A 13,318-nucleotide genomic window follows, 5' to 3' on the forward strand; every position below is an offset into this window, starting at 1 on the left:
AATGTGTCCTTTTATTTAAGATGCATCTCTGGGTTATTTGTGGGGCCTGCCTGGTGTTTTTACAGTGGTACCTCAGGTTACATCCGCTTCAGGTTACAGACTCCGCTAACCCAGAAATATTACCTCGGGTTAAGAACTTTGCTTCAGGATGAGAACAGAAATCGTGCGGTGGCGGCAGGAGGCCCCATTAGCTAAAGTGGTGCTTCAGGTTAAGAACAGTTTCAGGTTAAGAAAGGACCTCCGGAATGAATTAAGTAAGTAACCAGAGGTACCACTGTACATGAGTAGAATGTGTGCTTTTATTTAAAATGCATCTCTGAGTTATTTGTGGGGCATAGGAGTTCGTTTATTCCCCCCTCCCCAAATATAGTCTGGCCCCCAACAATGTCTGAGGAACAGTGGACTGGCCCTTGCTGAAAAGGTTTGCTGACCCCTGGTGTAGACGACACTGAGCAATGTGGACCAATGGTCTGATTCAGTATAAGGCAGCTTCCTATGTCCCTGTGACTGTCCTCTGTCGGAGAAATAATGCAGGGCCAGGTGGATCTGTAGTCAGATCTAGCCAAGCATTTGCGGTTTCCTTAATGGAACTGCAGGGTTCCCTCCCAAGCCATCCCAAGGCAGAAGAGCCCATCCAAAACTGAGCAGAGCTGTGGTTTCCACGGAGCTGGGGAAGGGAAATCTCTTCGACTTCCTCCCAAACCTTCTTCCCCGATCCGGGATCATTGCCAGGGCAGCATTCCTGCTCTCCTCATTTCCAAGCCAATTAAGACCACACCAGAGTAACAAGGGAGGAAATGGGGGGGGGGAATGAACACCTACATGAATTATGTGATCGTTACATTCCATCTCTGGAAGAAACCTACAGCGGCAGCTTGAGTAAAAACAAAAACAAAACCCTACCAGGATTACCATTTGATCAGCCCCTTCATTAAGGTACATGAGTTAATGCCATGTTCTTCTGTTATAAGTGCCAGTCACCATTAACACATGAAAAAGCCAAGGAAGGAAAACCAGCTGACAGCACCCCCCCTTTTTTTTGCATTTCTTGCAGTGCAATAGTACTCCCCTGCCAGAATTTCACAGCTTACTTTCTTTCCCTTTGTAAAAGATAAATCCCAGTTTCTCCTTGGCAGGGCCCAGCAAATTCAATGGGTCACTTTGCTGGATTACAACTCCATCACATCTAGAAACTCTTGATTCTACCCATGGGCCTGGGAAGCTCATGAAGAAGGTGTAGAAACTAGTTTGTCCAAGCATCTCTTATTCAGAGATATACTGTTCTTTTACATTGGGTTTGCATTTACTGTATTTATTGTGGTGAATGTTGGAAGATGCAGGTCAGATAAAATGGTGTCCTTCTTCATTCAGTGCATATTGAAGCTATGGAATTTGCTGCCACAACAGGCAGGGATGCAGAGAGTGCTTTAAACAGAGGTTCCAACACGCATCATTGGGACAAGTTAAGAATCATCCCAGCTGGACAAAAGCACTCAAGGACAAGGGTTGAGAAGGGCCAGAGAGGTGTGTTGCCTGGGAGGAGTCCAGAGAGCCAGAGAATCCTGGAGGGCTGGATTTGACCCCTGGGCCTAAGGTTCCCCGGCCCCAGCATAGCCAATTAGCAGATTAGACAAATCCATAGTAGAAAGTCTAAAAACAGTGCCTAGTCATGACTGCTATATGAAATCTATGGACTTCCAGCTGGCACAGCTCTAAACACGAGTTTCTGGGGCCCATCAGTGGGAAGGACTAGTGGGCAGCTGACAGCAGCATAGAGAGATGAGGCTGGAATGGGACTTTTCCACGGACTGTGGCACCCAACTGAACCAATGGCTGCTACAGGCAACTGAGGCTTCTGATCACAGGGCAGTTCCTTTTAAGACTTATAAGAACCATGTCTGAGCCCTGCATCAAGCACCCAATCAGACCACCTGCTTCTGCGGACAACTTGAAGCTTCTGCTAGCGACATGGAGGATCCTTTTAAGACGTGTGAGAACAACATCTGAGCATGACACCCCATCTTCTGCAGCATTGCAACAGATTCTGAGCTTCGTCATGCTCCTATAAAGGTAGAGTGACTCTACCAGGTGACTGTTTGAGTTGCCTGGGCAGTCAAAGATGGCTCTGAGTTATCTAGCATGTTTTTTTTTAAAAAAACCGAGTAACTAACACTTTGTCTTACCTGATATGGCATATAAATTGGAGTGCTGGTACTCAAAGTCTGGTCGAGTGCCATGCCCTTTCCCTCGAAAACTGGCCGGAAGTGTCAGAGATATATGCCTAGCAAGGAAAAACAAAACAAGTTGTTACAAGATCAAGGTTGCCAGCAATAGGAGTCCTAGAACCAAGCATGACCTGTCTAAGTCTTGAGATTGGCTTCCAAAGGTCTTGTTGCTCTTAGGAGGTCAACAGGTGGGTGGTAGGGCAAACAGGTTTCTTGGTTGTGACACCAAAACTTTTGAATACTTTGCTGATTTCCTTTGGGGCCAGGGTCAAGGAACAGTCGACTCTCAACTTACATGGGGCAGGATGCAAGTCAAATTGCATACGGTCAAAACACACTTTCCCTTCACCTCCAAGTGTTCTCCCAAGGGGATACAGAGTCTCCCAAGCCTGCTGAACACTCTTCCCTGCAACTCCAAATGTTCTCCCATGGTGAGTGTAATGGCGGGTTGGATTGCTGACTTTCCTCCCCCTTTTTCCAGACAAGCACATAAAGCTGAATTCACCCAAGTTAAATGTACATGAGCTGCGAGTGGACTGCATTCAGAAAGCCCTAAACATTTCTGGACCGATTCTTTATGTTCCGTCTCAATCAACGGGGTTATCTGATGGTTTGGGTGGTTCTACATACTCCTGAGGTTCCGCAGGTCTTCACTAGGAACTGAGCCTTAAGTGGGGCAGGCTGGTTCCTTGTGGAATTCCCTGCCAGTAGAGATTAGGAAGGAATTGTCCCTGTCTTCTTTTAGATGTCTTCTGAAAACTGTATTGCTTCAATAGGTGTTTGCAGTATGTTTTTTGTTTTCTTTTTCAACCAGCCAATGATGCTGTATTGATGTTTAACTGAACCCTATTCCTTTCACAGAGCTACAATTCCCAGAGCGGTTTAACAGTCAATCCCTCTTCCCAGGGGACTCTGCGAATTGTAGCTCTGGGAGGGAAATACGGTGGGCTCCTAACAACTTTCAGCATCCTTTAATAAACTACCGTTCCCAGGATTCTTTGGAGGGGAGAATGTTTATAAGGATAGGGTACTGCTTTAAACGTATAGTACAGATGGGACCTTATTTTAAGTAAGCGTTGCTGGTTGGCCAGGATGGATATAAACTTATTTATCCCTGCAAGCCAACAGCAGAAATGTGTTTTCCTTATGCCTTTAAAACTGCTTGTCATTTTATTCTATAGACAGGAAATTAGATGTGGAACATTCTCTTTCTCTCTCTTTCTCTCTCTCTCTCTTACACTTACACACACCCACAAGAAACCAACAACAGCCCAATTTATAAAAGTCCCCAAGTTCCTAAACACATATTGTTAAATGTGAGCAGCTTGGCACCATATGGCAAATCAATTACTAGTTTCAATTCCGAAACACAGACACGCACACACCCAACCCGAACAAAAGCAGGTTGGGGGAGAGAGAGAGAGAGAGAGAGAGAGAATGGAGGTGTGGAGCGGAGGAGAGAAACAGCAAGCCAGAGAGAGGAACAATCTGGAAACAATGGAAGAGTTGAAATGAACAGCGGCCGCCGGAGTTTTGAATACAATTAATCATCATTCCGAGCCAACGGGAAGCCATATTGACGCGGGCCCTGCATTTGAATATTTAATTAGGGCGAAGTTCTTCATCAAATTATTGCAGATTTGGGGGGGGGGACTGGTGTGCATGAGGAGGGAGAACAGGCGCAACTCAAACCCCCAAATCCCTTTGATCGAAGCTGCCAAAAAGCTGCACTGAGCCTGTTCAAAACCGCAGGGCTAATTCCGATGCGGCTGCGAAGGCATTTAGCAAAAATAAAAAACAGAAGAGGAGTAATCATTGAAGTTGGCTTATTAGAAATGCATTGGGAGTGGTGGTGGTGGGGCTCTGATATTATACGAAGAAGTGGAACACTCAAATGAAGACGGACACACAGATGGAGTGGGGGGAGAGAAAGAGAAACTTGATTTGGTACTGTGGGGGTCCTTTTCATTTTCAACCATTCCTGCTACCTTTAGCACGATCACTTAACCAGGATTTTAATGGGCACAGTGTCATCACGTGGATTGAAGGCTCACCACTGGCTGCCATCACAAAAATAAGATGGGCCCTTAAAAAAATAATATACACCCTGGCTTTTGACCCTTTAGGTGTATCTGTTTAGGACTCTTTATTTTTCTGTTCGTAAGTTGTTTTAAACTGCTTTCGATCCTGTGCTTTAACTACTGTAAGCGGCCCTGGGACCTTGGAGTGAAGGGCAGGCAATCAATCAATCAATAAGCAAGTGCAAGCCCAATGTAAAAATTAAACAATTTATATTTTTTATTGAATTTCTAACCCACGCACCCTCCCAAAGGACCCCCGGGGTGGCAAAACAGATGTATTGTTTGAATGCAACAAACAAACAGCAGACATTCTAACACAGATTTAAAAATTCTAAAAACAATTCCAATTAAAAACATCTAAAATCAGTTACAGGTTTTTTAAATAACAACAACAACAACAACAACAATAATGTGAAAATAAGTTTAGAACATTCCTCCAGCCAATCATCCTAGGGATGCCTGGAACAGTATTTCATTATATTATATAATAATAATAATAATAATAATAATAATAATAATAATAATAATAATAAACAACTAAAAAAAACAAAAAAAAAACAAAAAACACTGACTCTTAAAGCACTTAATCAGGAACAAGGAATCCTGTAGCCCCGCAGATGTTGCCTGATGACAACTCTCGTCATCCCTTAGCCATGCTGGCCGAGGAGTTGCTGGGAGTTGTAGTATACCATCATCTGGAGTACACCACTCTGGCTACTTGCACCCTCTGTCTCCCTACCCGCTCTCTCATACCACTAAGTCAACTCCCCCTCTGACATCAGAGGTGGGCAACCAGAGCAGGGTCAAGCTGTCCTATCCTCCCACCTCCAAAACGCTTCCTAAGAGAGGTTCCCCTGGTACCAACAGTTTCATTTCTATACAGATATATTTGATTTATATCCCACCAGACAAGGCCCATGGGCTGGAAGTTCCCCCATAGATATTTTAAGGCCACCCCGGTATTTCTGCCTCCTCCATTTACTGGATGCAGCATTTGAATGGGCAGTTGTGGGGCCTTTCAAAGACCAAATCCTTCTCTACCCAGTCCCTAAAATGCAAGTCAGTGTTCTTGCTCAGAAATTCTCCCCGTATGGGATACACAAGAGCAAGCGACAGTGGGAGACTGCGGATGAGGAAGAAAGAAGGGGGGAGGGGAGGGAGAATGTCTTTTAATGAGGAACAATACAGCCCCTAGTCTCTCTCTGGAGCCATAATTAGAGCAAATTAATTGAAGTTGTGTTTTGACACACTTGCTGAACGCACAGGCGATGCATGACATGCTTACAACTCCACTTGCGGCAAACAGCATGACGGAAGTGAGGATACAAAATCACTAGGTGCACACAGGAGCCGATTTGCATGTGCGGTGTGCAGGCACTAAGCCATTCAACGGTGCTCCTGTGAAAAGTTGCCACTGAACGATATTAACAGTAATTACTAAGACTTCAGGAGAATCTGTAATGCTGAGAGGTGGGAGGTAGAGGAAGGCTCTCATTAATAGGAGCCAGTGCCAGTTACTATCATTTCTCCTGCACATTCTGGAAAGCCAGAATCTCCCACCTCCATCCCCACCAGCATTAAAATGGCACAAAAGAGATGCGGTTCAGGTAAGAGAGAGAAACATCCTTTCAGGACTGAGAAAAAGCACTCAGGAGAAAGCCACCACCCTCCCACTTCCTCCCTGTAACAAAGAATAAAATCTACTCACAGGAAGCTGACATCCCAATCTATTCTGAAGCAGTCTTCACCCTTTCTAATGCCTCTCTTTAAAAAAATTACACTGGTTTTTCCATTGCTTTCCTCATTCATAGCAAGTTCCTGATCCTCATGTTTACCTACATTTTCGACCTGCCTGTTGTTCTCAGTTTTAATGTCCTGTGCTCACTTGCTGCCTACTGTCATTTCTTGCTGGCATTAGGCAAACGACTCCTCATTTGACCAAGCTTTTTTAAACAGACCTTCTTAATCTCTTACTATATTACATTTGGCTGCTGTGATTCTATGCTTTCCTCTGCCCTGACATTAAGAACACACACACAACAACAACCAGGTTTAATTCAGTTTCAAAATCATTTTACCAACACCTTAGCTGCTGTGTGAGCAGCAATACTGAAGGGTAGCTTAAAGGTAAAGGGTAAAGGGGCCCCTGACCATTAGGTCCAGTCGTGACCGACTCTGGGGTTGCGCGCTCATCTCGCTTTATAGGCCAAGGGAGCCGGCGTTTGTCCGCAGACAGCTTCCGGGTCATGTGGCCAGTATGACTAAGCCGCTTCTGGCAAACCAGAGCAGCACACGGAAATGCTGTTTACCTTCCTCCCGGAGCGGTACCTATTTATCTACTTGCACTTTGACGTGCTTTTGAACTGCTAGGTTGGCAGGAGCAGGGACCGAGCAACGGGAGCTCACCCCGTCGCGGGGATTCGAACCGCCGACCTTCTGATTGGCAAGCCCTAGGCTATGTGGTTTAACCCACAGCGCCACCCGCGTCCCGAAGGGTAGCTTAGAAATTAAAATTTCTAACAATGAATGTCCATCATTTAAAGGTGGGATGGAGAATCTGTGATCATCCAGATGCTGGGATTATGACTGAACGTCTCTAACACTCCAGGTTCAATCCCTGGCAGCTTCAGGTGGTTCTAGGGCTGAAACCCTGGAGATCTGCAGCCAATCAACACATTTATTTATTTAAATTCGTATACCTTCCTTAATCCGAAAATCACAGGGCAGTTCACCACATAAAAACACAAAATAGCAATGCAAAATAATGGTCTCACTCAATATAAGGCAGTTTCCTTATATCCTTATATGAGGTGTGGTTGATTGCTTTTGAAGGCCCCCTTGGAAGGCAAATCACAGGCAAATGTCAAGTCAAGCTTTTAAAATACACTGGAAAGAAAAAGAGCCACTAGTGCCAGACCACCAGAGTTAGACGCTTATGCCTTCTTTTGCAAAACTGAAGCCAACATCAACGTATTTTAAGTTTCTCGTCCAGGCAGGGCTCTGCAGGGAGGGCCAACTGTTAAAAGTGTTTGTAAATGTTTAAAACTCTCATTGAAGCCCATTAAAATATAAGCTCACGCTGCTCTTAAGTTCCCCTGCTTCTCCCTCAGACACGACACCCCCCTCCAAGTTCACCCTCGTCTGCAGACGAAACCCACTGAGTTGGAACCACTTCAGGTGCTTTGACATCCAAGCAAGATGCAAATCATGTGGGTTCTGTTAAACAATATTCTGGAAACAGCCTCTGGGCTCTGTTCTCTTCCAAATACCACTTGATGGGAATTGCAAGAGGAAGAGTGCTACTGTGGTCAGATCCAACTTACGGGGATCCTACACTGTGCTCAGATCCTTTCTATTTGGGATATCCAGCTGGCCACGATGAGAAAAGGAGGCTGCACCAGATGGGCCACTGACATGATCCAGCAGGTATTTCTGATGTTCTAGGGAGCCAACCCTGCTAACAGGTCTGGCTGCTTGCCCCTCTGCCCAGTATTCCGTTCTCTTGGCGGGCAGTGGCATTCCAAGGTAATGAGCAAAGAGAAAGCCCCCTTTCCCCATTGCCTGTTACATTACCATTTTAACTGGAAATACCTTGGGTTTAATCGAAGACCTTTTGCCTGAAAGCAGAGTCATGGGAAGATATCCTCGACCAGGCTTGAAACTCATCCATCCAATTAAGCATTATCTACTTTGACTGATGCTTATGAGCCATACTTGCATTCCATAGATTCTGGGTTTGATAAGCATATTAAGAACTTGAGAGAATGACCATAGCTCAGTGGTAATACACCTGCTTTGCTTGTAGAAGGTCTTGAGCTCAATCCCTATTGTCTCCAGGGATAGCTGGGGAAAGCTCCTGCCCAAAACCCTGAAAAACCACTGGCCGTAAGTGTAGATAATACTGAGCCAGATGGAGCAATACCTGGATTGATATAAGGTACCATCCTATATGGGACGCAGGTGGCACTGTGGGTTAAACCACAGAGCCTAGGACTTGCCGATCAGAAGGTCGGCGATTCGAATCCCTGTGACGGGGTGAGCTCCCGTTGCTCGGTCCCTGCTCCTGCCAACCTAGCAGTTTGAACGCACGTCAAAGTGCAAGTAGATAAATAGGCACCGCTCCGGCGGGAAGGTAAATGGCGTTTCCGTGCGCTGGTGTGGTCCGCCAGAAGCGGCTTAGTCATGCTGGTCACATGACCCGGAAGCTGTACACCAGCTCCCTCGGTCAGTAAAGCGAGATGAGCGCCGCAACCCCAGAGTTGATCACGACTGGACCTAATGGTCAGGGTCCCTTTACCTTTACCATCCTATATTCATAATATTTGCAATCTTATGTGCCTCCCTACCCCAAGCCAAGTAACTGGCATTTGGAGGTAGACTGCCCATGGACCTGGAGGGTCCATTGACCATGGGTGCTATTATTATACACATTTATGGGAGACCAATCCAACAAAGTTCCAGCAGGGTTCTTCTTTCGTACTTGTGTCCCTGACTTCTGACTCACCACCCCGACACACTAGGTTAGGTGCTGTGTTGCACCCATCTTTCTGACATTATGTCTAGCAATCGCATGAGCATGTTTCACACACCCACAGGATCAAAAGCTATTTGGCACTCAAGGATCAGAGCTGGGAAGAGAGGAGAGGCAAAATTCAACATTAACATGCAGAAGTTGAGACCAAAATCCCCAGTCTTGGGCAAGTGGGACGTGAAACGCAGCCGACTCATCTTTTCGCAATTGGAGTGTGTTCCATTTCCCAAAGTGTCTGTCGCAAGCTGATAACTTTTTTGTTGTTGCTGCATGGATGTTAAGTACAATTATATCTGCCACTGGGGGGTGGTGGTGGGGAGGAACGCACAAACACAGAAAGGAATGACATCTTTGCTTGAAGCTGACAGATTGTTTGGAGACCGTTTCAAGGATAGCAAGAGAGGCACTGCAGGAATGAATCCCAAGCACGCCAAGGGTAAGTCTGGGTACAGACTGGCAAATCTGCCCATTTTTGGTTCTTTCAAGTTAATAATTTCCCCTCCTAGCTGTAAGTTCACTCCCGTGAATCTCTGCACCAGTGTGTGATTTAATTCTGTTTAGAAAAACCATGCACACAACACATTATCTTCCCCCTATGAGGAAAAGTGCAACGTTTTAGAATTTTTTAGTTTAGAGAAAACATAGAGGTGGTATGTTAGAAGTTTATAAAATGATGCGTGGCATGGAGAAAGTTTTTCTCCTCTTATAACACTAGAACTTGTGGACATCCAAAGGCAGCTGAATGTTGGAATACGGAGGACAGATAAAAGGAAGTTCTTCTTTACGCAGTACATAGCAAAACTGAGGAATGTTCTCTTGCCGGAGGCAGTGATGGCCACCAACTTAGATGACTTTAAAAGAGGATTAGACAAATGGGGAAAGCTAATGATGGCTACTTGCCAAGATGCCTATGCTCTGCCTCCACACCTTCGAAGTATCAGCTGCTGAAAACCATCTAGTTGGCCACTGTGAAAACAGAATGCTGGACCAGATGGGTCATTGGCCTGATCCAGCAGGCTCTCTTTATGCTCTTAAAGTACTTCCTTGCCCAGCATAGCTACGCTTTAGAATGTGCTCCCATAGAAGGAAGTGATGACCACCAACTTGGATAGCTTTAAAGGAGGATCAGAAAATTTATTAGCGGAATAGGCTATCAATAGCTACTAGTCCAGGGGTTTTTGTGGCTTGGGCTGGTTCATGGTCCCGCAGATGTCGCGGTGGGCCGGAGTGTGTGTGCGCGCATGCGCAAATGCTATTTCCAGCGATCCTTCTGGCATGGAGGAGGCGTGCGCAGCTTCCCATTGGCTGCAGGAGCTTCCCGCAGCCAATGGGAAACTGGCCAGCATCGCAGAAGGCGGTCCCCACTCTGCTCCGCGCAGGTTTAGTGCGGTGCACGGGACTCGACTGAGCGGGCAGCGGGGGTCCCCAAGCGGTCAGTGGGGGTCCGTGGGCCCCCCATGGGGGGCCACTTGCGGTGTATGGGCCTTAGGTTGCCGACCCCTGTACTAGTCACAATGTCAGAGGCAGTATGTCTCTGAATACTAGTTGCTAGGAACCCTTTATACTGCTTGTTGAAGTACTCTAAGTGGGGATATGGTGACTAGTGCTAGCATATATATAATGCTTTTTATTCTTATTACAGTTTAATTGTTTTTAGCTGTTCCCCCAATGAATTTAGCTGTTCTTATTTTATCCATAAGCCGTCTTGAGTCCCTGTCATGGAAAAAGGTAGTAGCAATAAGGACTATATTTTATGTAATAATGCCCAGCTTTCAGGCTTCCCACAGGCATCAGGCCAGCCTAATCCAGCAGGCTTGTTTTATGTCCTTATGCTCACAGTTAACAGGTATCCCATAATACTTCTGCATTTGTAAGAACTTGATTACGGTGGTACCTCTGGTTGCGAACGGGATCCGTTCCAGAGGCCCGTTCTCAACATGAAAAGAGCGCAACCCGCAGCGGCGTGTCTGCGCACGTGCGGTTTGCGATTCGCAGCTTCTGCGCATGATGTCATTTTGCGCTTCTGCGCACGCGCGAGCGGTGAAACCCGGAAGTAACCCTTCCCAGGACGTAACCTGAAAAAACGTAACATGAAGCAGACGTAACATGAGGTATGGATGTATTTAGTCTGGCAGCACCCACACTTGGGAACTCCTTGCCTACTGACATTCGGCAGGCACCTTCTCTGTACTCTTTTCACCACCTGCTAAAAGCATTCTTGTTTAGACAAACCTGCTAACATGTTTAGAAAGCTGATGCAAGTATTATTCTATTTTTAGTCTACTGTTATTTTAACTTTTAGAACATTTTAAATTATTAATTCTTATTGACAATTTCATTGTTTTACGCTTTAGTAAACTACATCATCATCATCATCATCATCATTATTACTTTATACTGTCAAGTGGTGTATAAAACTGTATAAAAATCCCACTGGCATTGAAGAACTTGAGAAGAGCCTCACCTGGGAAGGTTAGCAGCTGGTGTTGTAGCTGGAGCTTGTGGAGAAGGTGTCGTGGGCTGAGACGTTTCATGGTTCCTGGGGACTTTGCCCATGCGGTACCATATGCCCATGTTGTTCAGTTCCCTTTGCAGCAGACAAGAGAAGACAATCAGCCACACAGCTCAAGTCAATGGTCAAGGTAACAAATAGGCTAGCACTTGGGAGGTCTTGGCAAACAAACAGCGTGGGGTCCCTTTGGTAGGGAATGCTGGACTCCTATCTGGAAAAACCTCAGTTCCAAAATTCCTGACTTAAAGGGTGAGGAGGAGATGGGACCCTTACCCAATGAACGTATACTGCGGAGGGGCTTGTTTGCCCCGGCCCAGGATCCGAATATCGCAAATTGCGGCCTCCGTAGAATCCCGCGGAATGAACTTGATGCAGAGCCTCTTCTTCCGGAAAGCAGTTTCTTCTGCAAAACGCCACAGCGTGAGAGTTCAGGGGTAGGTTCCCTCTTCACCTCCAAACCTCTTTACAAAACCCAGACCTTCTTTAAGTGCAGCCCTCCTCTGAACACCCCCACACCCCCCCCATGCCTTGTAGTACTCCCTGATTTTTATACCGATAGTGGATAGTGATGCTGTTTTAAGCATTTGCTTTTTGTGTAAATCATTTGACGTATTATGTTTCTTCTACATGCATATTCATATGCATGGACTCAGGGGTTACCTGACAGGTAAAGATACCAACCTCATGTAGTAGCCCTGGTGATGATTTATAGATCGCTCAGTATGTGAAAAACTCAAAATGGTTCACAACACATAAAAATATCCAAATCATAAAATCATGGAGGTGGAAGGTAACTCAAGGGTCCTGTAGTCCAACCCCCTGTATTCTTGCATTGCAGGGGGTTGAACTAAATGACTCTTAGGGTCCCTTCCAACTTGGTAATTCTACGATTCATGTATTTTTACCTACTGTAACTTGCTTCAAGATCTTTAGATAGTAAATGGTCCATAAATCATCATCAGGTCTACTTTGTTATGTTGGAATCTTTATACCTCGGCCAACACCTGAGCCCATGTACAATTCTTTCTTCTTCTTTTCTTTCTGCGGAGAGAAACCTAGAACCTGGACCGCATCATCAAAGGGATCTGGTAGCCCACTGGCCCCCCTCCCCACTTGACTGCGGTGCACAGCCTCTAAATCCAAACCACACAAATTATAGTGTGGGAGCAAATCTGGGATGAAGCACAAAACACGGATATAATTCCCACAGCAGGTGGTCACCACTACAAAGCTACTTCTCTAAGAGGGTATGCACAGGATCTGGTCACCGCAAAGAGCAACAGTCTCAACTCACGTGTGTCCATGGTCTCTTGGATAGGAATGAAGCCGACAGGCAAAGTATCCTTGATGTCTATGAGCTTCATATCGACCAAGACATTGCCCAGGTGGCTCTGTTGGGAGACAGAAGGAAAGTGATGGCCAAGAGGTGATGAAACCCAAACAAAATGACAATTCTTAGAACTGAGCGTGCAGTTATGCACCTGCCCCACATACGCAGTGTGCAAATGGAGCAAGAACTTGTCACAATCAAAAGGACTAGAAACTTAATTGCTCCTTTATTATTACAGTACTATTATTAAAAGTGCCATTCCCAGGACGTTGAATTCGACAACTAGGTTTGCATCCAACTAAGTTGTGCTTATGTCATGATTTCCCCCCAAATACCATATTTTTCGCCCTATAGGATGCTGAAGCAGAGCGCCCCGCGCTTCGGGCAGACATCCGCAGGGCTCCCTAGGCTGCAGATAGCAGCCTGCTGCCTGGAGCGCAGGGCGCACTGAAGCCGCAGCTGGGGGAGGGGAATAATTTTTTTATTATTCCCCCCCCAAAAAAACCCTAGGTGCGTCCTATGGGCCGGTGCGTCCTATAGGGCGAAAAATATGGTAATTTTGGGAGCTGTAGTTTGTTAAGTATGCTGAGAGTTGTTAGGAGAGCCCTTACAAAGCTACAATTCTCGGAATGGTTTAAC

The 13,318-nt window shown here is 45.8% G+C and overlaps 1 protein-coding gene across 5 annotated transcripts in view; it reads right to left on the minus strand.

The window, feature by feature from the left end:
• MVB12B (multivesicular body subunit 12B) overlaps positions 1-13,318 on the minus strand; it is a 97,912-nt gene that overhangs the window by 54,287 nt on the left and 30,307 nt on the right. For all 5 annotated transcript variants that reach the window (XM_053374740.1, XM_053374742.1, XM_053374738.1 and 2 more), the window contains exons 4-7: positions 12,644-12,740; positions 11,623-11,752; positions 11,302-11,424; positions 2,184-2,281 (exon numbers count right to left, since the gene is read on the minus strand). In XM_053374740.1, coding sequence (XP_053230715.1) covers positions 2,184-2,281; positions 11,302-11,424; positions 11,623-11,752; positions 12,644-12,740 — 448 coding nt within the window. The remainder of the gene's footprint in view (positions 1-2,183; positions 2,282-11,301; positions 11,425-11,622; positions 11,753-12,643; positions 12,741-13,318) is intronic.

Source organism: Podarcis raffonei, chromosome Z (genome assembly GCF_027172205.1).
Source record: "Podarcis raffonei isolate rPodRaf1 chromosome Z, rPodRaf1.pri, whole genome shotgun sequence".
NCBI lineage: Eukaryota > Metazoa > Chordata > Lepidosauria > Squamata > Lacertidae > Podarcis > Podarcis raffonei.